This window comes from Cibotium barometz, chromosome 64 (genome assembly GCF_041138505.1).
Source record: "Cibotium barometz isolate CiBa-2024 chromosome 64, ASM4113850v1, whole genome shotgun sequence".
Taxonomy (NCBI): Eukaryota; Viridiplantae; Streptophyta; class Polypodiopsida; order Cyatheales; family Cibotiaceae; genus Cibotium; species Cibotium barometz.
Window position 1 is genome coordinate 10,324,597 of NC_141109.1, and position 26,798 is coordinate 10,351,394.

At 46.4% G+C, this 26,798-nt stretch overlaps 1 protein-coding gene across 4 annotated transcripts; it reads left to right on the forward strand.

Moving 5' to 3' along the window:
• The first annotated feature begins 1,597 nt into the window (after positions 1-1,597).
• LOC147603301 (beta-glucuronosyltransferase GlcAT14A-like) lies at positions 1,598-26,097 on the forward strand. 4 transcript variants are annotated; one of them, XM_086796735.1, is made up of 7 exons: positions 1,598-1,819; positions 1,972-2,038; positions 2,208-2,238; positions 2,374-2,942; positions 3,064-3,139; positions 3,238-3,353; positions 25,185-26,097. In XM_086796735.1, exons 3-7 carry the CDS (start codon positions 2,234-2,236, stop codon positions 25,706-25,708), a joined length of 1,290 nt encoding a protein of 429 aa, XP_086652861.1. In that variant the 5' UTR covers positions 1,598-1,819; positions 1,972-2,038; positions 2,208-2,233; the 3' UTR covers positions 25,709-26,097. The 4 variants fall into 4 exon arrangements, with proteins under 4 accessions (XP_086652861.1, XP_086652860.1, XP_086652859.1 ...); XM_086796734.1 differs by having other exon boundaries at positions 1,599-1,819; positions 1,972-2,238; XM_086796733.1 differs by having other exon boundaries at positions 1,599-1,819; positions 2,208-2,942.
• Positions 26,098-26,798: the final 701 nt, after the last annotated feature.

Here is a 26,798-nt window from a genome sequence, read left to right on the forward strand (position 1 = left end):
GTCTTCCTTCTCACCTTTCTTGTGGTGGATGAGTTTGATCCACCCCTCATTGATTGTGAGGGGGAGAGCCCCGTATGACACAGCCTCTTGCCAAACAGTTAGAAGAGGATTCACCAAGATCTCCTAAAGTCTTGTAGAATTTTGAGGGCATGCCATCCACTCGTGGGCTTTTCCTCTCCTGTAGACTGTCTATTGCCTTACCTAATTCCTCTCTTGAAAGATTGTTTTCCAAAGTTTTAGAGATGCTATCTAGGATAGTGGGTTTTCTGGCCTAACCTATGATGGCTATGCAATTGATCTGATCCTTGGTGATCTCACCCCCTTTGTTGAAGATGTTGTTAAAATGATGGAAGACCGGTTTCCTGCTCCCTTCCTCTAAGCAACTATTTATACCATTAGGATCTTTAAAAGGAGGGAGTTTATCCTTACATTGTTTGACCTTTAGCATCTTGAACATTTCAGGAGTGGGCAGATCACTCTTCCCTGCCCACCAGTCTCTAAAGAAGAGGTTGGCATGTTGAAGAGAGATCTCTTCCTCTCTCCTAATTTCAGCTCTAGTCCTGAGCACCTCCTTTTGAGTTGAGAGGTCCTCCTTGTTTGCTGTTTCCTCAAGCTCCTTCAATTTAAGGCATATTATTTCTCTTCTAGTTTTCCTGATTCTGGTCACCTCCTTTCTGATTTTGGTCACCTCCTTTCTGATGCAAATTAGAAGGGATTGGGTAGATTTGATGGCCATACTCTACGCCCTGGCAAGAGTGAGTCCTCGATTGAAGAAATCATTCCAAATTTTTTTGACTTCCTCCTGCACAATAGGCATCTTGAACATAGGAGGATCAGTGTGGAGCCACTGATTAGATACCTTTTTGTCATGATTGTCCAATAGTAGGGTGATGGGGTAATGATCTGAGAGGCACGTAGAGAGAGAGAGAGAGAGAGAGAGAGAGAGAGAGAGAGAGAGGTATTAACGGCAACACGAGGGCATATATACGACCAACGGTGGGACTTGAACTCTGGTGGATCAGACATTAGATCTACATTCACACCTAACAAATGAGTTGCAAAAGCTCTTGCTTACATAGCCTCTATCCAACCTTGCCTTTCTGACAAGCTCCCCCTGGGCATAATTCTGCCATGTGAAATCCCCAGTATTCCCCAGGTATGTTGTAATTTGTCAGGCTTGCCTCTCTGCCCCTTTGATGATTTGTCCCAAGCCTCTGAACCTATCATCTATGGATTCCACCATATTGAAGTCACCCATTAGGATGATTGGTTCAGGGACAACTCTCAAAGTCCTCCAAGTTATGACTCTGTTAGATTGAGCACCTCCATCATATATGCCAATAAAGGAGAATGTAGACAACTCAAAAGCAGCCCACTGGTCATACAGATCAATCTGTACATCCATTCTGGTGGTCAATATGCATCCCTATTGCCACTCCACCAAAGCCTTGAGTGTGGGCTGTGAAGATCCAGATATGATCTTTAGAGATGGTATGGAGCCTTCTCTCCAACTTAGTCCCACTGACTTTGACTTCAGTTAAAGCAAGTTTGCCTTGTTTTTTTAACCACTCTCTCACTAACTGGGCTTTGCAATCCCTTCACATTCAAAGTAGTGCATTTCATTTGACTTTTTTCTGAGAGTCGACCTTTTTAGGTCGAACTTTGGAAGCAGATTGTGGAGTGTGAATCCTTTTTAATTCCTTTACTACTTCCGTTTCATTTGGGTTGCCATTTTCTGCATCAGACAGGGCCTGGTGGTTATTTTTGGGTGCCCTCTGATTTTTGAATCCATTGCAGCGGCCATTGATTCAGCCGCATTGTAAGTTAGTTAATAACAGTGTCTGCAAGCTCTTCTCTTTGTGGAGCTGTACCCTTCCCCAGAGTTTACACTGCGCAAAATATCCACATCAAGATAGTCGATGCCACACAGTTTTCTAAAGTGATGAGGGTCAAGCTTTGCTTTGATCGCAGATATGGCCGGAAATGCTCACTGTGTGACGGTGGAACTTTTATTGGCTGCCATTGTAGCCGTTTTGGGGTCAGTGAGAAGTCTGTAGTACGGCATGGTTGAAGCTTCATTAATGTGGTTTTTACCCTTATTAACCGTGATTAGCCCTATAATGTGGGTTTTACTCTAATTGAAGTGAGTTATGCTAGTGTGGATTTGGGCTAGCCCCTAATTTATCTGGGTTCTGCTGTTTTTGAAGCTTTATCAAGCTGGGTTCTCTTCTAAATGATGTGAGTTTTTCTCTAATTGAAGTTGTGTTGCTTTAATTGACTTGGTTTCTGCTCCATCCATTGTGGGGTGGGCTACAATTGTAGTTTCTGAGCTTTTGATTAAGTAGACATGAAGAAAACCTCACATTTCTCCAGGAGATTTGCCCTGCTTGAACGTAAATGGATGTACCCTCTTTTCATTACCATCATTGCCTCCCTACTTCTTATAATGGCAGCAATTGTAAATCTATGGTCATCATCATCTTCGTCATCATCTACATACCAACCTATCTCCATCATAGCATCCGAGCTCAACCCACCTGCTGATCCCGATGACATCTTCTCCAAATCCTCTCCTCTCTTTTCTGATATGCCCATACCCCCAAGGTTAGCTTACCTTATCTCTGGAACCAAGGGTGATGCAAACAGCATGAAGAGGCTTCTGCAAGCCATTTACCATCCCCGGAACCACTACCTGCTGCACTTAGACCTCGAAGCGCCCATCAGAGAAAGGGTCGTGCTTGCCAAATTTGCGAAGCAGTTCTCGTCCTTTCATCAAGGGGGCAATGTGCATGTAGTTGGAAGGGCCAACCTGGTTACTTACAAGGGCTCCTCCATGATTGCGTGTACACTTCATGGAGCAGCCATCCTGCTCAAGCACAGCAAACATTGGGACTGGTTCATCAATCTGAGTGCCTCAGATTACCCCCTTGTTACTCAAGATGGTACATCTTAAACTCTTTTATGTTCATAGTAGTAATCAGGGTGTTGCTCCTAATTGTTGATGTTCAAAATGCGTGTTTTCTTAAGTAAAAATTTGAGAAGTCACATTCTTGATCCTAACAGATCTGCTCCATGTCTTCTCGTTCTTGCCCAAGGACCTCAACTTCATTCAGCACACTAGTGATCTTGGCTGGCGAGAGTGAGTCACTTTACATTGAGAATCACATCAGCTACTCATTTTCTAATACGGCTACCTTAGATCGAAAGCATCCTGATTTGCCTTTTAAAAGCTTGCAGGTTTCAAAGGGCCAAGCCTCTCATAATTGACCCAGGTTTATTCATGAACAAGAAGAGTGATGTTTTCTGGGTCACACAGCGTCGACCTCTTCCCAAGGCCTTCAAGTTATTCATAGGTATATTGCAAAAACCATAAGAAGTTTGTTGTATTTTGAATAGAAGATTGCAATAATATCTCATCAAACTTGCAGCCTTTGTCAAGATGGAGCAGTCTTGCATATACAACTCTAGATTGCTTTAGTTTGCTGTGTTGAAATTCACAGCATTCCATGATCAATGATTGAAATAATAGAACCTTTAACACACTCTCAAAACAATTCAATTTTTGCTCTCTCATTTGCACACAATGTTGGTGCTGTTAGGATTCGGAGCTGAGTGTGTGGTGCGAACAACCTCTTAAGGTGTGAACACCCTCTTATGAGAAGATAGGATAAGTGTCCCATGTGTCATTAGTATAGTGTGTGTGTGATTTCTATGTGTCAAAAGATAAGGCTACCAGCCTACAAAAGCATGTACTTGTGAAGGGTTTTAAACATCAATCAAGAACCATCATTGAGTCATGCAAATCTCTCTCTTTCTCTACAGTCGCCATCTTTCTCTCTCGCTCTCTTTCTCGCATATCTGCCTCACTCACTTCCTGCTAAATTCGTGACCACCATGTAATGTGAACATGGTATCAGAGCGTAGGTTCTCTCGCTGTGTTGCTTTCGTTCACTTGTGCTCTGAGCTGCCCTCTGTCCGCGTGGGCGCCTATCTCAACCACATGCGGCACCATTGCGCAGTTAGCCACCGCCGCTTGCAACACTCCCTCTCAGCCCCACGACCAATGATGCCATAGAAGTGAAAAAGCTTTTCCCTCATGCCTCATTGCACGCATCTCCCAGATGAGCTATCCACATCTGACCTATTGCCTTAGATCATGATGAACAACTCCAGTCCTCCAAAGAAGACAATGACCGGTCCTTTGGGAGTACCCATGACCAATCCAAGTGTTGCCACCCTAGATCTAGTGTGCACTCTAACATTGCCAATGAAGACCCCATCCAGATAACAGGGGAGAACAATCTCCCTCTTCCTCGCACGTCTCCCTCTGGATCCAAAGTGATGTAAAAGGCCAACTTAAGACTAGAAGGTCCAATCAACATCAACAGATGCCATTGCATCCGCCGAAGACAGTAGCTGCCACCACACTAGTCGCCACTAGAGAGAGGCCACTCCTCTTAAAGTTCAAAGATGCACAAACACGGAAGGCCTTCCTGCAATAGTGAGGGAAACTCAAAGGGCTCACTCCCAAAGTCTACCTTGGGGAAGATTTAGTCGGAATACGCAGCGGATATGAGACAATCCGCTGAGAGCACAACGTAGCAAGACACCAACATGAAGATGAGCAAACGCAAGAGAACCTCCAGCAGGAAAAACGCTGAAAAGTGTGTGGAAGAGAAAACGCAGATGAGAGATAGTGTGGCTGTCTGAACTCTGCACTATATACAGTATATCCGGTACAATACTCAATGGAGAGTGTGGGGGGGCAAGGGGCCATTTTATATGGCCCCAAGCTGCTGGTCGGCCAGTCCAGAACAGGCCGACAGCAGCCATATGCTCACAAGCAGCACCAAAAGGCCCACGACCAGCAAACAATCAGGTCGGCCAGCCATCCTACAGTCGGCCAATGCTACAGATCAGGTCGGGTAGCAAACCATCAGTCGGCCAGCATACTGAATCAGCCGACAGCCCTCCCACACGCAAAAAATGGGAAATACACATGGAGAGTGAGGAAAAATGGGGAAACACCAAAACTGGGCGGGCACACCCACAAAAGAGGCCTTGGTGTAATGTACAAACAGGAGATGATTGCTAACAACCCCTCTCAGCTCGTGGATGTGGAACCTGACCGTGGGTTTCTCCTGTGGAAACCCAATCTTGCCAAGTAACCTCTGCAACTGCACCACCTGGCAAGCAGCACCACAAGCAGCCCGATACTCTGCCTCTGTCGACGACAAGGCAATAGTTGGCTACCTCTTGCTGCTCCATGAAATAGCTCCTGAGCCGAGGGTGAAACAATAGCCTGATATAAATCTCCTCGTGTCTGGATCTCCTCCCCAATTTGAGTCACTCCAACCGTGGAGTCTGACTCCATCCGTTGTTCCCCCGCTAGTATCATAGCAGAGTCCAAGATCTTTCGTACGCTACAGAAACTGCAAGATCCGGAGCTTCCTCTTTGTCCCGACTGAGACGAGACATCAGAGCATAGTTCACCTGTAAAGGCTCCTCTGACCAACGAACGCAAGAACTGAAATGTTCCTGCCTATTGCTGCCAACATCTGGCAGGCCATCCACCATCTGGTCCCGAAAAGCCTGCTGCAGCGTATCCACACTCAAGTGGTCATGACGAAACTGCCACACATCACCAAACTGAGAACCTGTAAGAGAGAGTGCTGAGAGTTTGTAAACCCCATTCTCCACTCCGCCTTCCCACACAACCTGGCCCGTCGCTTTGTCCCGGAGAGCAACAAAATGCTCCTCAAACTCCACCCGTACACGAGTCTTGCAAACCTCATGCACTGACAACATATGAAAGCCAAGAGATGGGACAAAAGGAACTTGGGAGGAATGCTTCCCCCCTTTGCTATCGGGAACGATCTCTAACCTGCCCTCACTATGAATAGGTATAGTGTACTCGTCACCAATCAGGATGTGACTTGTGTGCCTCCGAAGATCCTGTAATAACTCTTGGGAAGGGGTCATGTGCCTAGAAGCACCACTATCAAGAATCCAATCTCGAGTGTCCCTAGCGGTGAGTCTAGCCGCCTCCCTACTTGAAGAAGATGAAACGCCGGTGTCCATAATCTCCAAGTGCACAAAAGCTAGAGTCTTCACGGTTACTGCAGAGGAATCATCACCCTTCTCGGTGTTCCGTTTAGGACATTTTCGCCAATAATGGCCTTTCTCGCCACAATTGTTACAGGTCCTCTTTGCCTTTAGGGCGTCAAGATCCACGTCGGGCTCCTTCTCGGAAGACCTCTCCTATGAAGACTTTCCTTTGCCCTTACTGGCCTTGCGACCGCTGGCCAGTCAAGGCCTCAGTACCTTTGCCCTGTGGAGGGTTCGAAAAACACTCTTCTTGGTCCAAGACCATAGGCACAAGCTCCTCCCATGTGATGATGCTGAGTCTGCCACTGGTGATCGAAGAGGAGTAAAATGCTGAGTACTAAGAGGTCAGATGAGACAGCAAAGTGATGGCCATGTCCTTTGAAGATATCTCCTTCCCAGCCTGAAGAACCTCCTGCTGAAGAGCCTGCAACTTGTTGATGTGCTCCCGCATCGTCGACGACTTTGCAGGATCCATCACCCGCATCTAAACTTCCAAGGAGATCCTCTTCACGGGTGATACCCTGTTGTACAGAGAAGCCAAATGCTGCCAAATCCCTCTGGCCAGCGTCATATGCTTTATATGGTTGATCATCTGTGGTGTGTAATTTAGGAAGATGAAAGAACGCACACGGGCATTGACACGATCCCACAACTGTGCCTGAGCCTCCCGTTCTTTCCTAGTAGAGGGTAACAGCTCCTTGTCCTCCAACTCCGGCCATGGAACACCAACAATAATGAAATCAGCCAAGTCATAAGACTCCAATACAGACTCCATCATTACCTTCCAAATGCCGTAGTTGGCCCGTCCAACTGTCGATCCACGGGGAACGTAGGGATCTTCACGTGCTTCTCAGCCATCTCAAGCAAGTCTGCCATCGGGGGGGTTACTTTGGTCTTGTGAAGGGAGCGTGGGTGGGAAAAAAGGGGGGGACAAGCAGCCATGTTATATGGCCCCAGGCTGCTGGTCGGCCAGTCCAGAACAGGCCGACAGTAGCCATATGCTCATGACTAGCACCAAAAGGCCCACGACCAGCAAACAATCAGGTCGGCCAGCCAACCTACAGTCGGCCAGTGCTACAGATCAGGTCGGGTAGCAAACCATCAGTCGGCCAGCATACTGAATTAGCTGACAGTCCTCCCACACCCAAAAAATGGGAAAAAATACATGGAGAGTGAGGAAAAATGGGAAAACACCAAAACTGGGTGGGTACACCCACAACAGTGTTAGAAGTCATCTCTTGTCTTTATCAGACACCAGGGCCTCTGTTGTGGGTGTGCCCGCCTTGTATAGGTGTTTTCTCATTTTTCCTCACCCCCCGTATTTTTTTCCCATTTTTTTCCATTTTTGCGTGGTGTGGGTGGCTACCATTTTGCTAGCAGGATCAACTGGAGCTGGCCGTGTGACTTGGTTGAACACAATGCTAATCAATACACTTAAATACACTAAGATTTGAAGGACACTTGCTCAAATACAAGAAGTAAATTGCTGAATTGACAAGAGACACACAATGAGCCGGAACGGCTGACCCCTCCCTTGAGTAAATTGTATTACTATTGGAGAAATTCAATACATAGCTTCACGGGCATCCATTGCCAAATCCTCCATGCCAATGCATATGAAATTCAGCATTTAGAAAACAATGGTATGTTGATGTAGATCACCAAGGAGCTGCCTTGATGCCCGGCCCGACTTCAGTGCCCATATTCTCTACCATCGGCTCTATGTTCTACCAAGCAAGGTAGCAACATCTTCAAGAGCACATAGGACAAGAGAAATACTACACAGGGCGGCTAAACAAGGAGTCCTGCCCTTCTACTGAATAAGTAATGACAACACATTGTCCAATTAGCTTACCAATCTTCATAGAAGTTGTTGCAAGCGGAAGCCTTCGCGTTGGAAGCTTTAGAAGTGTTGATATCTTCGATTTGCCGTAATCCTTCGCGACAAAAGTCTTCAAGAGGATGAAGGGAACCATGGGAAAGCTTCCCCTATGGTTCAACTTGAGAAAGGAAGGCTGAAATTAGGGTTTTCAGCAAAAAGACCAGAAATTACAGCAAAAATGAGAGCTGTTTTGTTGAATTTCAGTCATTGGGAGTGAGTAGGAGAGTGATTAGCACTTGGAAACTCTCTTGGAAGCTTGGAAAACACCCTATGAGTTGGGTATGGCTATGGAGAGCTTGGAAATGGAGAGAAATGGTGGAAAAACAGAGTTTTCAGCCTCCAAAAATCCTCATGAAGAGAAAACACGAATTTCTCTTAATAAGTAAGTGAATTGGGGTCCAATCAGGTGAAGGGACATGGGGAGATGCCCATTTATGAGTAAAAGGGGAGGATCAGGTCCTGGACATTGAGTCTTGTCTGCCTCGGGACTTCAGTGAGTGTGAGCTTGGAAGCGGTCATAATTTATAAGTGACTTTTGGGCGCCCAAACTTTAATGAAATGGGAACGCACTGTAGGCATATGCTCACTTATAGTAGTGCTATGTGTGAACAGGGCTTAACCAAGGGCACTTTTATAATATTTTGTAGTTCTATATTATATGGATGTGGCACACATGCAAGGGTTGACTTGCATTTTGTGGATACCACACTTTTGGCTCTCTCTCTCTCTCTCTCATTTCTGTGTGTGAGCTTCTCTACCCTGCACCTAACCCTAATGTGCAGGTTTGTGTGTGTGAGTGTGTGAGTCCAACACCCAACATTTGGTATTAGAGCTGAAAGCTGGCCTTGGAGTGGTGGCTGTGCAGAATCTGCTGAAAAAAACTGCAAAATTTCGTCGACTGCGAATTTCCGTCGACACTGTGTTTTTCCGTCGACGACGGACGTCCGTCCGTCGGTTCCGTCCAGTTGCTCCACCGTCCGGCCGCCAGAGACGGGCGGCACTAGTGGGGAGCCCACCACCACCGCCCAGCTCACGGGCGGCACTGCCCTTCCCAGCCGGCGGCTGTACTGTCCACAGCGACGTCCGACAGCTGCTCCGTCTCCCCGTCAGCGCTCCACCCGCCGGCCAACGTCGTCCCGACCTGCCGTTCTGTTTCGTTCCAGTCGCCGTCTGCTCACGTCCGGCGTTTCCGTCAGCGCTCACTGTTCCGACCAGCGTCATCCCCAGGCACCGGCGTTTCCCCAGCGCTCGACGTTTCTGCTCCGGCCGTCGTCCATTCTCCACCAGTCGACTTCAGGCATCCGCGCTGGTCCCAGCCCGCCGGCACACCCTGTCCGACTCCAGCGCCGGGAGCCTGCCTCTGAAGCGCCTCGTCGCTTCTCGCTCACCCGACAGCTGCACAACCCTCCGCCACGACAACTGCTGCCGCTGGGACCCGACAGCCGACACCTGGCCCCTGACGAGCACCTGTGTGCATATCGTGCACCTGTGATTGGTCCATATGCATCAATTGCAAGACCAGTCGCAACAGTGCTGAGCATCCTTAGAGCTGCCACGGCAATTCCATAGAACACAGCCATACGCCTCATCCGCCTTCTCCACCTGCAACGACTGGCCACCTGCAACGACTTGGTCCATTGCCCAAGTTCTTTTTCAATTTGTCTGCTTCAAGCCTGCTGCCCTTGCCTTAAGGTATTTCTCTGTACAAATTTTTTATCAAACTCAAATACAAAATCTGCAGCCATTGCAGTGCAGGTCGTATGCCGATTTTGCAGACAATGAATGCTGTGCAAGTCAGATTGAAAGGAAAATTGCAGGTGCAATTTGGGGAATTTACGAATTTCAGGACAAATTGAAAATTGGGCATGTTGCTTTGCCTGCAATTTGGGGGTTTTTGAAATTGAGGTCAAAATCAGCAAATTGAACCTCTCTTATTTGCAGAAATTTGGGGGTTTTCAAAATTGAGGTCAAAATTGGCAAATTGGAGCTCTTACATTTGCACAAATTTGGGGCTTTTGTGAAAATTGGCCAAGTAGATGCACATTGAAGCGATTGGAGTGCATAAAAATTGGGGATTTTCTGATTGGAGCATGTAATTGGGCATTACAGCTGCGATTTGTGGCGTATGTATACACATTGTGTGTAATTGGACAATTTGGTGCAGGTTTACACTTGCTTTGGTTTGCAGGCATACATTTGCACAGGACATTCGGTTGCCTGGCAGTGCACATTGGTGCTTGGTTTGCTTGTAGATATATTTTGTTGACATGGCACAGAATGCTACAGATGTATTTGGTGTGCTCACCCAGGAGGACAAGCTGGATGGATCTAATTACTCCCTCTGGAGTTTTATGATCCGTAATTTGCTGGTAGCCAAAGGGCTTTGGGGCATCGTGTGTGGTGATGACACACGCCCACATACGATTCAGCCAGCCACGCCTCAAAGGGGAGGTGCTCAAAGAGCTCCTGATGTAGATCCTGCTCCCACACAAGAGCAGAAAAGATGGGACTCTAGAGATGCACAGGCCATGTCATTGATAGCCCTTTCAGTAAAAAGGACTATTATTCCGCACATTCGTTCATGCAAGACATCGAAGCTTGCATGGGACACATTGGAAGCAATGTATCGGGAACGCAACGAAGCAAGAGTTGCCTACTTGAAGAGGCAATTGGATCTTCTTTCTATGGATGAGGGTGACTCCATGGCAGATCATCTCACCAAAGTGAAAGATTTGCAGGAACAATTGCTCAACATTGATGAGGTTATCCCAGACAGACAGATGGTCACCAACACTCTTCATTCTTTACCGCCTTCCTACTTGGGCTTTCACACCTCTCTCAACCTCTCGATGAGAGGAGGTGGTGATCCCGTCACTTTTGAAGAGCTCGTGGGTTTACTCTTGCAGGAAGAGCAAACAAGAGCAAACATATCGAGCAACCGTGGTGGAGAAAAGGCATTTACAGCCAAGGATAAGGGTAAAGCAAAGAGCTTTAAGCATGGGGGACAACAGTCTAGCAAGGCTGGTCATGGACAGCCCTCTTCTAGTGGTGAAAAGTCTGACAAAGGGGATACAAACAAGCCCAAAAAGAAGGGCAAATGTCACTACTGCCATAAGCCTGGACACTACATCAGTGAATGTAGGAAAAGGATTGCAAAAGAGAAAAAGAAAGAAGCAGGCAATGCAGTAGCAGACTCTTCGGATGACAAAGCACAGCAATCAGCTAATGTAATCCAGGAAGAGTACACTTTTTTGGTCACATGCACTAGTGACACACCAAGTGCTTCGGACACTGATATGTCTTGCATTGCATCTGACAGACAGAATGCATCATGGTATTTTGATAGTGGTGCTTCGAGCCACATCACTTCATGCAAAGATGTATTTCAGCACTTGGTTTATGCTTCAAATGGCCGCACTGTATCATGTGCAGATCATACCACATATCCAGTAAAGGGAATTGGTAATGTCATACTTATTGCAGCCAATGGTGCCAATATATGTATGAAAAATGTATTGTATGTTCCAGGGATAAAGAAAAATCTGCTCTCCGTCTCAGCCATAAACGACCAAGGTTTAAAGGTTGAATTTGAAGATGGGAAGTGTTTGGTAAAAGACCCATCAAAGGGTTATGAAATAGTCACTTCTGGAACACGATACAAAGGCTTGTATAAGCTGGACAGCTATGACAAGCGCACTTATGATGTAAATACAGTGGCTGCCCACACTCCTGCTATGCATGATGCAGAGCTATGGCATGCTCGTTTTGGGCATGTAAATTTTCAGAGTTTGATGCTTTTGCAGAAGCATCATATGGTTGATAATATGCCGCCTCTTGAGTCTCCGCCAAGACATGTATGTGAGGGGTGTATTTTGGGAAAGATGCATCGGAAACCATTCCCCAAAGATGGAGCTGTTAGAGCTGAAAATAAATTACAGCTCATACATAGTGATGTATGTGGTCCAATGCGGACACCATCCATAGGGGGGCATCTTTACTTTGTCACATTCATTGATGACTACTCCAGGTTTGCTTGGGCTTACCCTTTGAAAGCGAAAGAAGATGTGTTTACATGCTTTCGACACTTTGTCGCAATGGCTGAAAATATGTGTGCATGTAAAGTCCAAACACTTCGCTCAGATAGAGGTGGAGAATACATGTCAAATGCATTCAAGGATTATATGCTTCAAAAGGGCATCAAACACCAATGTACTGTGCCTTACACACCGCAGCAGAATGGTGTAGTTGAGAGGAAAAATAGATCTCTCATGGAGATGGCAAGATGCATGGTGAAAGCACAAAAGTTGCCTCACAAATTCTGGATGGAAGCTATAATGTGTGCAACTCATGTGTTGAACAGGTGTCCAACAAAAGCTTTGAAAACCATAACACCATTTGAGGCTTGGTATAGCCGAAAGCCAACAGTGGATTATATGCGTACATTTGGGTGTTTGGCATATGCACATGTGCCAGAACAACTCCGAACAAAGCTTGATGACAAAGCAATTAAATGCATTTTTGTGGGCTACAGCAATGAAAGCAAAGGATACCGTCTTTATAATCCAACTACACGAAGGATTTTTGTGAGTAGAGATGTGGTATTTGCTGAAAATTCAGAACAGCCCATGGTCAGCTTGTATAAAAGCAATGATACAAACATACAGGACATGTTTGATGGACTTTTACCTATTGCAATTAGGGGGGATTCAGATCAGCCAGCCCCTACACAAGAAAATCCACATGTAGAACATGTGGACCAGCCAGCCATTCAGCCCCCTTCTGTGGAAGAAGTGGAAGATCTTGTCAGGGAAGAGCAAACAGCCATAGACACAGCCAAGTCAGTGCCAAGATGGTTGCTGAAAACTTTGCAAGAAAGCAAACTTGCAGCTCCACTCACAGGTAGAACAAGGGCTAGTTCCAACCATGCTTTGAATGTACATCGTGGGGAGTCTGCATTCGCAATGGGTGGTCTCTTTGATTCAGAAGAGCCTTCTTCTTATGAAGAAGCACATGAGAATGAGCATTGGTTGCAAGCTATGCAAGCTGAAATTTCTTCTATCATGAAGAATAATACATGGGATCTTGTGGAATTGCCTAAAGGCAAGCATGTAATTGGCACAAAGTGGGTGTACAAAGTCAAAAGAAAGTCTGATGGTACTATTGACAGGTACAAAGCAAGACTTGTGGCTAAAGGCTACTCCCAGAAAAAGGGAATAGATTATGAAGAGACTTTTGCTCCTACTTCGAGAATGACCACAATAAGATCTGTGATTGCATTGGCTGCTCATAAAGGATGGAAAGTGCATCAATTGGATATCAAAACTGCATTCTTAAATGGGGATTTACAGGAGGAAGTATATGTAAATCAGCCCATTGGTTTTGTAGTTCCTGGTGAGGAACATAAAGTATGCAGGTTGCACAAAGCATTGTATGGGTTAAAACAAGCTCCAAGAGCTTGGTATGATAAGATACATGCTCATCTAACCAGCCAAGGTTATGAGAATAGTCCAGCTGAAAGCACATTGTATGTGAAGAAAACCGATGCCGATATTCTCATAGTCATCTTGTATGTAGATGACATGCTCATTACAGGTACAAGCAAAGCACAAATTTCAGATTTCAAAGCTGATTTGAAAGCTGAATTTGATATGTCAGATTTGGGGCCTTTACACTACTATCTCGGCATACAGTTTATGCATACAGATGATGGCATTGTTATGCAACAAACTAAGTACATAAAAAGTTTGCTAAAAAGGTTTCACATGGATGAATGTAAGCCCATTTCTACTCCGGTAGAACCAGGTGTACGGCTTACTATGCATGATATTGGAGAGCCTTTTGAGGCCGGCCTTTACAGCCAGGCAGTGGGATGCCTCATTTACTTGTGTAACACGAGGCCAGACATATCTTTTGGGGTGTCTTTGTTGAGCAAATTCATGCACAGCCCAAGCACAAAGCATTGGCAAGCAGTCAAACGCATTTTTCGATATCTTAAGGGTACCCTGGATCTTGGTTTGTTCTATCCCAGGGGGGGCAGCTTGCAGCTTTATGCATACAGTGATTCAGATTGGGCTGGTGATTATGATACCAGGCAATCCACCAGTGGGAATTGTTTTTTTCTTGGCAGCTCATGCATATCTTGGTTGAGTAAAAAGCAACCCACTGTTGCTACATCTACTTGTGAAGCTGAGTACAGGGCAGTCTTTACAACTACAGTAGATTGTGTATGGTTGAGGAGACTATTGGCTGATCTTCGTGAGTGTCAGCAGACACCCACCACCATTCTCACTGATAGCCAGAGTGCTATGGTCGTGGCACGAAATCCAGTATTTCATGCACGTACCAAGCACATAGAGATTCATTATCACTATGTCAGAGAGAGGCTACATGCAGGGGAGATCAGTTTATCTTATTGCCCTACACAGGATAATGTTGCAGATCTATTCACAAAGGCTTTACCTCGAGAAAAGTTTGAAGCTTTCCGCAAAGCTTTGGGCTTACTCTCATATAGAGAGTGATCTGCTACCCTTGTACAGGTTCACACTTCCACTACAGGGGGGATTTGTAGGCATATGCTCACTTATAGTAGTGCTATGTGTGAACAGGGCTTAACCAAGGGCACTTTTTCCCATGTGGTTTTTCCCCTTGGACATCAAGCGTGAAAGGACACATAATATTTTGTAGTTCTATATTATATGGATGTGGCACACATGCAAGGGTTGACTTGCATTTTGTGGATACCACACTTTTGGCTCTCTCTCTCTCTCTCATTTCTCTGTGTGAGCTTCTCTACCCTGCACCTAACCCTAATGTGGAGGTTTGTGTGTGTGAGTGTGTGATTGTAGGCATATGCTCACTTATAGTAGTGCTATGTGTGAACAGGGCTTAACCAAGGGCACTTTTTTCCATGTGGTTTTTTCCCTTGGACATCAAGTGTGAAAGGACACATATAATATTTTGTAGTTCTATATTATATGGATGTGGCACACATGCAAGGGTTGACTTGCATTTTGTGGATACCACACTTTTGGCTCTCTCTCTCTCTCTCATTTCTGTGTGTGAGCTTCTCTACCCTGCACCTAACCCTAATGTGCAGGTTTGTGTGTGTGAGACACGCACTCACTTATAAATATTGGCTAAGTCCTAAGGGCTATTTGAGCCTAGATTGGGTAATACTTACCACCTGTTCACATGCCACACAACCATGTCAGCAAACAGTTTCACACGCACGGTTCACAGGCGGGCGTCCCCTAGCCCGGAACTACACATAGGTCATGCAGGCATGAAAACAGCATGCAATTTCATTTGCAGGCAAGCACATAAAGATGCTATGCAATGCAGCATTGGCATGAGAAATTTCCGTTTATGAAACCATATAAGACCAGGCGTTTCCAGGCATGTATATGCGATACCAGACCCAGTGGAAAGCCAATCCTCCAGGCGTTTCCGGGCATGTACACAAAGGCACAAGTCCCAGCGGAAAGCCAAGTCCTCCAGGCGTTTCCGGGCATGTACACAAAGGCACAAGTCCCAGCGGAAAGCCAAGTCCTCCAGATATTCCGGGCATAATAACATCAAGTCCCAGTGGAATATCATATCCAACTATACAGCATGACACGTGTCAATCACATGCATAGGCACATTCCATAAGCCATGGACACCAATCCAATATGTACATAGTGTGAAAGCAAGAGTGAACCATTTGGGTGGCCAAATGGTGACAGGCCGACTGCACTCATTTGCATATGGAGCTGGCCGACCTGCTCTGTTGGGGCTGTGGATGTTTTTCTTGGCTGACCGACTGGAAGGACCCAGTCGTGAGGCTAGCGAGGCATCCCTACACTGGCCGACTGCAGTTATGGGGCCATATAAATAGGCCCCATTGCCCCCACTTCATTGTATTCAGTTTTCATTGCGGGATCTTGTGTATAGAGAAGAGTTACACGCCTATCTCTCTTCTTCTCTTGTGCTGTCTTTTTTTCTGCACTCTACTTGCTCTTGTGGTCTCAGATTTGGTTATCATCTCCGTTGCGTATTTTGACATGGTATCAGAGCCCTAGGCTCTTGAAAGATCTTGGGAGTTTTCTGAGCAAGAGGGGGATTGTTGCGTTGCTGATTGGTGGACTGTTTTGGACTGTTCGGGAAGAGAAGTAGCAAGAGGAAGGTGGGCTAAGTAGCCGGACAGCCACTTGCAGGTTTAAAGTTTTTTTCCCACCCACCCACCCTTTTCAGTTACATCCCCGCGATGACAGATTTGTTAGAGATGGCTGAGAAGCATGTGAAGATCCCAACACTCCCCACGTTCCCTGTAGACTGTCAGTTGGACGGGAACAATTTCAGCATCTGGAAGGTGATGATGGAGTCTGTGCTGGAGGCATATGACCTTGCTGATTTCATTGTTATCGGGGTTCCAAGGCCGGAAGCAGAGGAAGGGGAGTTATTGTCAATGAAGAAGGACCGCGAGGCACAGGCACAGATGTGGGATCATGTCAACGCCAAGGTCCGGTCATTTATCTTCCTCAACTGCACACCACAATTAATCAATCACGTAAAGTATATGATGCTGGCCAGAGGCATATGGCAGCACTTGGCTTCTCTTTATAATAGGGTATCACCCATGAAGAGGATTTCCTTGGAAGTGCAGATGCGGGTTATGAACCTTGCGAAGTCGTTGACGATGCGGGAGCACATTAACAAGCTGCAGGCCCTTCAGTAGGAAGTCCTCCAGGCTGGGAAGGAGATATCATCAGAAGATATGGCCATTACTTTGCTGTCCCACTTGCCTCCTCAGTATTCCGCTTTCTACTCCTCTTTGATTACTAGTGGCAGCTCAGCACCATTACCTTGGAGGAGCTTGTGTCCATGGTCCTAGACCAGGAGGAACGTTTCACGAACCCTCCTCACAGCGGAGGTTCGGAGGCCTTAGTTGGCCAACAGCCGAAAGGCCGGAAAAACAACAAGGGCAAAGGGAAGGCTTCACCGGAGAAGTCTTCTGAGAAGAAGCCTGAAACAGAAAAGGTCCTGTGATGATGGTGGCGAGAAAGGTCACTACTGGAGGAAGTGTCCTAAGCGGACTGGGAAGAGTGCTGATTCTTCAGCCTCAGCTGCAAAGACTCTTGCATTTGTGCACTTAGAGATGATGGACTCTGATGCTTCATCGTCTTCGAGCGAGGAGGCAGTTGGCTTCACCGCAAAGGATACCCGGGAATGGATTCTTGACAGTGGTGCTTCAAGGCACATGACTCCGTCCCGTGACTTCTTTCTGGATCTGAAACGGCAGTCAGGTCGCATTTTCATTGGCGACAACTCTACCATTCCGACTCATAGTAAGGGCTGGATGGAGATTATTCCCGACGGCAGGGGGGGCAAGCATGCCTCCCGTGTTCTTTATGTCCCTGCTCTTGGTTTTCATCTTCTGTCAGTGCATGAAGTATGCAAGACTGACTTTCGGGTGGAATTTGAGGAGCATTCAGTTGCTCTACGGGACCGTGAGACTGGCCAGGTTGTTTGGGAAGGCGGTGTGGAGAATGGTATCTACAAGCTCTCTGCACTCTCCTCATTGACAGGTTCTCAGGTCGAAGATCTGTGGCACTTTCGTTTTGGCCACTTAAATGTGGATGCATTGCGGCGAGCTTTCCGGGACCAGATGGTGGTTGGCTTGCCAGATGTTGGCAGCAGGCAAGGACGTTGCAGTTCTTGCATACGTGGTAAGCAGCACAGGGAATCCTTTTGGAAGCAGGCTTCCAGGTGGGCTTCAAAACCATTGGAGTTGATTCACACTGACTTGTGTGGACCTCAACAAACACCATCGGTGGGAGGATCTCTCTATTTTATGTTGCTTGTTGATGACTGTACCAGATTCACGTGGGTCTACTTTCTTTCACAGAAGGACCAAGCTTTTGCATGGTTCAAGGATTGGCACGTGATGGTGGAAAAAGAGTCTGGATTGCAGGTAAAGACTCTCAGGGTTGACAAAGGGGGTGAATTCTCCTCGAATGTATTTCTCTGATTTTGTGCAGATCATGGCATCAAGAGGGAACTGGCCAATACAAGATCGCCTTCAGAGAATGGAGTTGTAGAATGTGGTGGAGATGGCGAGGACCATGCTGGAGCATTGTGATCTTCCTCGTCCACTTTGGGGAGAGGCTGTGGCAACGGCTGTCCATACTCTCAACCGGTCTCCAACGACTTCACTACCTAATATGACTCCGTTTGAGGCGTACTTTGGCAGGAAACCTGATGTCTCACACTTCCGTGTTTTCGGGAGTGATGCATATGTACATATTCCGAAGAAGCAGAGGGGGAAGCTTGACTCCAAATCCCGCAAGCTTATATTTGTGGGGTATAATTCTCTTTCCAAGGGATACATATTGTATGATCCAGATATGAATGAGATTGTTGTCAGCCGGGATGTGGTCTTTGATGAGCATGTCAATATCCACTGTCGAGGAGTCGCCACTTCTTGGAGATTCAGAAGAGTCTGATGATGATTCCCAGACTATTGTTCCAGTTGATCCACCTCAGTCAGTACAGGAGGTTGAGCCCGCGGCTGGAGTAGAGCCCCCGCAACAACAGGAGGCTCCACGATCTGTTCAAGTACCCAGGTGGTTGTTGGACACCCTTCGGGAGTCAGGTGTCACGGAGTTACCCTCCGAGTGGACCACAAAGGACGGCCCTCGAAGATCGCACAGAGTCCGCGACAAAAGCAATACAGCGGAGCTTCTTTTCAGGTAAACTATGCTTTGATGTCTCGTATTATGCGGGACAAGGAGCCCACTTCCGTGAAGGAAGCCATCGAGAAGAACAAAACATGGGAGTTGGTACCGAGGCCGTCGAAACGGTCCGTCATTAGTGTCAAATGGGTCTTTAAGACCAAATATGCGTCAGATGGGTGGGTGGACAAACACAAAGCAAGGCTTGTGGCTAAAGGTTATGCTCAGCGGCTAGGCATCGACTACGAGGATACCTTTGCACCGACAGCATGGATGACCACGATTCGGACCGTTCTTGCCCTTGCTTCTTCTCAAAGGTGGCCAGTGTATCAAATGGATGTAAAATCTGTGTTCCTTAATGGTGACCTGCAGGAGAAGGTGTATGTTGAGCAGCCTCCAGGCTTTGTTGTTCCAGGATCAGAAGGGATGGTTTACAGGTTACGTAAGGCCTTGTATGGTCTTAAGCAGGCTCCCAGGGCTTGGAATCAGAAGATTGATTTCTTCTTTGTTCGGATTGGTTTTGAGAGATCGGTTGCATATCCCAACCTGTATCTCTTTCAGATGGCAAGATGCATGGTTAAAGGATAGAAGTTGCCACACAAATTCTGGATGGAAGCTATCATTTGCGCAACATATGTTCTTAACAGATGCTTTACCAAAGCATTAAAGACCATTATGCCGTATGAGGCTTGGCACAAAAGAAAGCCCAATGTCAACTACATGAAAGTTTTTGGATGCTTAGCCTATGCTCATGTGGCACAAGAGCTGAGAACTAAGCTTGGATGGCAAAGCGGTGAAGTGAGTTTTGTGGGTTACAGTAGCGAAAGTAAAGGCTACCATTTCTACAACCCAATCACCCACAAGATTTTTGTGAGTAGAGATGTGGTATTTGCTGAAAATTTATTTCAGGCCATGTTAGATGCAACAAAAACTTGAATCTAAGCCCACATGACATATTTGATGGGCTATTACCCTTGTCTATCAATGGGAGATCAGATCCGCCACCTGTTGAGCATCATTTGTCTCAAGAAAGATGGGATATTAGACCTTTGGATCAGCCTGCAACATCTGAAGATGTAGAAGAGGCTGTAAAAGATGAGCATTGGCCGCTCCGTACCTTGCAAAAGAGCACCACTCACAGAAAGAACACAGGCTGAATTAAGGAGTGCATCAAGTTCTTAGCATGCAGCTTATGCATGTATGAGTAGTCTGGGTGACATGGATGAGCCTGCTTCATTTGAGGAAACAAAAGAGCATGAGTAGTGGATGACAGCCATGTAGGAAGAGTATAACTCTATTTTGAAAAACCATACATGGGATGTCACATGCACCATGCACTGAGGTGCAGTGTGACACACTAGCTCATCAACAATGCTATACTTATACAGATGTTTAGTACCTTTTTAGGAAGATTTGTCATATTCCATGACCTCATTGTGAGCCCTAGCCGGGACATGTCAGGCACGAGCTACGTAGGTCAGTCTCCCAGCCTTAGATGTCAAGGTTAGTCCCTTAACCCATTTGGAGAACAAGCATTTAGGTCATCTGAGGTTAGGCATGGTAAAAGTCAGTCCATTAGATGCATATATAGTGCATGTTACAGCATATAGTTATCTTGGTACATGGGCCAGCCTATTGGCCGGCCCATAGGGCTTGGTAAGCATAGTCACAGGCATAGTTGTTACGAGGCGCACCTCTAATAGTGAGGCGTACGATTGCTTGATCGAGGCGTCAACCAAAAATAAATAAATAAATTATTTTATTTATTTATTTATTTATTGCTGGTTTGAGTCTTTAGACGGGGCTTTAAGGGCCCAAGGCAGCCCCTCTCACACACACTCTCTCTCTCCCTCCCTCCCTTAAGCCTTTCTCAAGACCCGAAGTTCAAACTTCAAACACACTAGGATGATGATGTTTTTTATACCCACTTTTGGAGCTCTCTCTATACTACCGGTTCATTTCAGTTCATTTCATTTTACTTTGTACCCTTGAATCTTGATGATGTATCCAGTGTTAGAAGTCATCTCCTGTCTTTATCAGACACCAGGGTCTCTGTTGTGGGTGTGCCCGCCCTTTGTAGGTGTTTTCAGAGTGGCTTGAAGTTTGAAGCCTTGAAAGTTGAAAACTTGAAGGGGTGTGTGTGTGCTTGTAGCCTTGTAGTCTTGTTCTTATATAGATATTAGATAGGCAAGAGAGAGAGGCAAGGGCAAGAGAGAGAGAGAGAGAGAGGCAAGGGCCAAGCCTCAAGGCCCAAGGTCCCAATCCTAAAGGCAAAGGCAAGAGAGAGGCAAGGGCCAAGAACCAAGGCGCAATCAAGGGCCAAGCCTCAAAGGCCAAGCCTCAAGGCTCAAGGCATCCCCAAACAGCCATAAACGGCTAGAAACAGCCGAGGCAAATGACTAGAAACGGGCAAAAAAAAAAAGTCGGACTGCACGCAACGGTTCCCTACTGTCCCCCCACAGCGCCGTCCCCATTCCTGCCGCCATCCCCTTCCCTGCCCCTTGTGAGGGACGCCTCCAGGGGGACGTCTGACCATCCCTTGCCGTCCCCGTTATTGATCCGTCCCGACTCGGCGTCCCTCCGTTCCAACCGTCCGTCCCTTCCATCCCCTGTGACTATGCAGTGGCCACATGTTAGGAGCCCGACCGCATGTATCATGGGGCGCCTTGAGCATAGGACCCGCCAGGTCTCTTGGAGATTGGATTGCACACAAGCAGTTAACCCAGAGGTGCAGGAGAGAGGCCTGACACGGATCCAGGGTAGAGATAGGCTCATCATGGACATCTACTCAGCTATCCCTCAGGAGTGGCTGACTCCCATCCTAGACATGACCCCCCAATGTGGCTAGGTGTGTTTACGAGACATGATATTCTCGTGGCGGTCCATGGAGCAGATGAGGGCAGTGGTTTGCTCACTTTTTCTATTGGATCCCATGGCAAACTAGAGAGATATGAGCTTCCCTTAGTGGACTTCAGGGGCTGCACCTTACAGAGAGTGAGGGTGATTGGCTTTCGGACATGGGAGCCGCACATAGACCCACCGCCGGCCAAGGTGGCCAAGGAGAGATCTTGGCGACTATGGATATGAGAGTGCCAACCTCTCACGTGCCTACAGTGGGACCCGGAAGATTGGACTTGGCATGACCCCGCTGATGCGGAGGAGACTCTGGATGCCCCTTTCTTTGCATATACTGCATGGCTAGGCCGCAGGATCTAGTTGCCAGAGATTGATGGCACCTCGGCAGCAGCAACACATTGGCAGTCATAGGGCCTCTCACAGTGTTTCCTTTTAGATTTTTGGAAGAGGCTATGGGACAGTTTCCAGCCTAGAAAGATCACCCTCTTTCGTTGGCTGATGGCACACAGGAGCTTGGTGGTTGGCACTTGGCGGGCAGTTGGAGGGAGGCAGTTGCTCGCGGTGCGGCCACCCTCTCAGGAGTCTCAACGACATTGTCTTTGGGATTGTCTGAAGGCTCAGCAGATATGGCAGTGGATTCTCCGCATCTTCTATATGGACAAGGCCTCAACCCGGATCATTACATGGGGCACTATTGCTTGGGCCACAAAGGATGAGTTGATCAGGGCTTATGAGGTGGATGGGGGAGGGCTAGCCCTCACCATAGTATTTCGGCAGTACTAGTCCTAGCCCCACCTACAGATCACTGGCGACCAGGCTCATGCCAGAGATGGGAGATTTGCAGCAACATTACAGCCTGGCACATTTGGCGAGCTAGATGGAGCGAGGCCATCAAGGGTACCCATACTCTGCCCGCTGAGTCCATCAGAAGCATTTGGCTCGACATCATTCATACCCCTAGCGGTCAGTGGGGGAAGCTTCAGGGAAGTTCTGATCGCATGCGGAAGCGGCGGGAAGCTTTCTTGAGACTCTGAGGCCTGGCCCTTTTCTCATAGATAAAGGCGGTGACCCCGACCACTTGTGTGGTTGTTCGCCCCCCCCCCCCCCCCCCCTCAGAGAGCGGCCAGCCGGAGGAGAAGTCTCTCTTCCCCATATCATCATGTGATTCCCACCCCGTTGTCCGAAGGCTTGTATAAAGGCTCAACCAAGCATTGTTTAAATCATTCATTCCTTGTGGGGATTGGATCATAGATTAGGACTCTTTGGAGTCAAGACTACCTTTTCAAGGGCATGCCTATGGCTACCAAAGTTATGTACCTTTTTGTACTACATGAATATACTGAAAATACAGCTCTCTCTTTTTCTTTTCTCCATCTCTTCTTTGCATTTTACATCAAGATGTTCCTATGAAAGGTGTTTAGGGCTATAAGAAGACACAGAGATTCTGTGCATGTGACATCTGCAACAAGTAAAGCGGAGGAAAACATTCCTTTGGGAGTATGTACTCAAAACCAGTACATCAGTTAGCTCTCAGAGCAGTTCCAAAGGCCTAGCAACAGACATGATCAGTTCCGGCAAGTGACCCGCTATTGTGTTAAGGGAAAGGCATGGGGACAATAGTGGAACAGATGCTCAGTTCTTCATCAAGACTTGAAGTGGAGTTCAAAAGTGGACCGTGTGTTCTGTTAGAGTAGTAAGTCAAAGTCAGAAGTCCAGGGAGGACGGAAGGATGACAAAGTATCCACCCCATCATCAAGTTTAGCAAGAGGGGATGTCATGTGCACGCCCGTGCCATGTCATAAATCTCAGCATATTCCATGGTTTAGACAGCATTTAGGGCATTCGCAAGGCTAGGATATGGTCTTATGAGCAGTCGGCAGGAGTATGGACAGCATGAACAGTATCAAGGTCACACGTGTGAACATTTAATGCTGAATTTATCAGGTCCTGGACATATAAACAGGCCAACAGCCCCTACATTCGGCCGACCAACTCTACCCAAGCCTATATAAGCATTAGGCATCATTTGTAGAAATCATCTATTCCCTCTTTTGGGCTTAGATCATCATGTAGGTAGTAGAAGTGCATCAGCCACCTTTTTGGGCAGGCCAAAGGCCTCATGAAGTTGTAAAGTCAGATATACTGAATACCAACAACCCTCTCTCTCTCTCTCACTCTCTTCTCTATCTAATCATTTCATTAAGCATCTGCAGGTGTTCCATAATCAGGCTTAGGGCTGGATCATAGAAGAAGGCTTCCGCGCATGCAACATGAGATCTGGTCGTTGTAGTGTTGCCTAATGGTTAGAATGTGATTGGCACAGTGGGTTTACAAAGTGAAGAGAAAGTCGGATGGATCTATTTATTGATATAAGGCTTGACTTGTTGCGAAGGGTTACTCCCAATAAAAGGAGATTGACTATGATGCACCCACTTCCAAGATGACTACCATCAGATCTATGATTGCATTGGCAGCTCATATGGGATGGAAAGTGCATGACTGGAGTCTGGACATAAAGATAGCCTTTCTTAATGGGGATTTTCATGAGGAAGTGTATGTAAATCAGCCCATTGTTTTGTGGTTCTTGGCAAGGAAATTAAAGTTTGTTGATTAAAGGAAGCATTGTGTGGTTTGAAACAAGCTCCATGAGCTTGGTATGAGAAAATACATGCATATTTGGACAGCCAAGGCTTTCAAAATAGTCCAATTGAGAGCACACTTTTATGTCAAGAAAGAAAATTCAGATTTGGTGGTCATCATTTTGTATGTAGATGACATGCTACTTACAAGGACTAATGAGGAAAAAATTAGGCTATCTTCATTTGAGATGCAGGCATTCAGTTTATACAGCAAGATGATGACATCGTTATGTTGTAGTAAGAGGGCTGCTCAAGAGGTTCAATTTGGAAGATTGTCCTGCAGAACCTGGTTCTAGGCTTAGCACTTAAGATTCAAGTGAGCTTTTTGATGCCGTGGTTTACAATCAGGCTGTTGGGTGCCTAATTTACTTGTGCAACACACATTCAGTTTGGGGTGTCTCTACTAGGCAAGTTCATGCACATCCCACGGACAAAGCATTGGCAAGTTGTAAAGTGCATTTTCAGGTATCTCGAGAGCACTCAGTCACTTGGATTATTCTATGCCGCGCGTGTGCGGGGGGGTGGTGGGGTTGGGTGGGGGTGGGGGTGGGTTCAGCTGCGTGCTTGTATTAATTCTGACTGGGCTGGTGGTTATGACACTGGAGAGTCAGCAAGTGGAAAGTGCTTTTTACTTGGGAGTTCATGCATTTCATGGTTGAGTGAAAAGCAACCATGGCTACATTGTGTTGTGAAGTTGAGTACAAAGCAACATTCAACGACGGTAAAGTGTGTATGGCTGACGAGATTGATGGCAGATCTTTGTGTGAGTCAGCATATGGCCACACTTTCGATACTGATACTTGGGGTACAATATGAAAAAGGATGTTAGTCTGATATATTTCGAGTACTGCTATTATACGTATTTATATTACATGTTTGTGTGCGCGCACGCATGTGTGCAAGTGCATACGTGCACGCGCGTGAGTGGATAAAATTATGCCATAGGGACTGATTGGAAAGGACTGAAGCTGTCATTCTTTGCTGCAGGATCAGCTTGGATGGCCCTCACAAGAAGTTTCATCGAGCACTGCATCTTTGGGTTGGATAACCTACCCAGGACCTTGTTGATGTATTATGCCAACTTTGTGTCCTCTCCAGAAGGCTACTTTCACACAGTCCTGTGCAACACACAGAAGTTTCGGAACACAACCGTGAATCACGACTTGCATTATATACTGTGGGATACTCCACCAAAGCAGCACCCAATCACTCTAAGCCCTGAGCATTTTGTAAACATGACTGCAAGTGGAGCAGCTTTTGCTAGGAAATTTAGAGCTGATGATCCAGTGCTAGATAAGATAGACAAAGAGCTTCTCGGCAGGAAAAATGACGATATTACACCTGGTGGCTGGTGCATAGGTTCTTATCAGTGGGGAGATCCATGTGCTGTATCAGGGGATCCTAACATACTCAAGCCTGGACCTGGGGCTAAGAGGCTTGAATCTTTGGTTTTGAGGCAGTTGTCGACAGAAGTATTCAGGGCAAATCAGTGTGTGGTTCATGAAAGATGACAAGAATTGGTTGCCAACAAGCGGGTTCTACAAGAGCTGATTGTAGCACAATGCATGGTTTATGATGGTGCATGGTTGGTGATGTAATCATGGGCATGTTATGGTGATATGTTCTTGATTGGCTTGTGGGCTTGTTGATGTAATGAAAGGGGCAATTCATGGGGCATGTTGATGCTGATACTCCTCTTGGATTGTATGGTGAGGTGCATTGATGAGTGGAAAGCATGGAAGCTCTCTGAGGGTAAAATTCTGTGATGATTCCAGGAAATGGTGGCTTTCTCAAGTCAAGTTGGCCAGCAGCAGTCAGGGATCCTCCAACGTGTGGGTGGGTTCCTCAATGTCAAAACTTTAAAATTTCAAGTGACACTCCCTCGTGCTTTTTGCTCGTAATGTTGTTTATGTCTGTCCTGTGTGTGTGTGTGTGTGTGTGAGAGAGAGAGAGAGAGAGAGAGAGAGAGAAAGAAAGATATATATTAAGCGTCTACTAAAGACCCAATGGACCTATGAGACCAAAGTGGTACAATAATGTCCATGGCATATCTCATCATGGAATGGAAAATAAAACAGAATGAAAACATAAATATAGCTATCTCACTGGGGTGATACAAAACTGCCCATGGAAACTCGTCATGGAATACTAAGAACATAAAAACATGGGAACAACATCAGCTCCGAGTATATGGGCTTGGTATGCATCATAGGCCACTATGGAGAAAGCTCAGAGATATGTGGCATCCTCTTGAACCAGTGCCCCGTTTAGATCCGCATGATAGAATGCATGATTGGGCTTTCCAACATCTTGATGGAAGCAAATTATGATTGCATATGATTACCGCAACCTCCATTTACCACCATTTACTTCCACGGCCATGGATACATGGAGCATGCAAATCATTTAAGGGTTCCGAATAAACCTTAAAGTTGGTGGAAGAAACACTTGCAATGTATATAGAAAAATGGTCTTCCACTCAATCAAAGATTGTTTCTGTGTTGCCTGTTTCTAATATTCGTATGAAAAGTGGTTTTTTTTCCCAAAGAAGAGACTTCTATTAAGTATGAATTAAGTATGGAAAAAACATACAACATTTAC

What these genes read in the sequence shown, in the direction of transcription:
- LOC147603301 (XM_086796732.1), top strand. Translation starts at nt 2,348, where the DNA reads ATGAAGAAAACCTCACATTTCTCCAGGAGATTTGCCCTGCTTGAACGT. An exon ending in CCCCCTTGTTACTCAAGATG is followed by an intron (nt 2,943 to 3,063) that starts GTACATCTTAAA and finishes TGATCCTAACAG; the next exon opens with ATCTGCTCCATGTCTTCTCG. An exon ending in AGTGATCTTGGCTGGCGAGA is followed by an intron (nt 3,140 to 3,237) that starts GTGAGTCACTTT and finishes AAAAGCTTGCAG; the next exon opens with GTTTCAAAGGGCCAAGCCTC.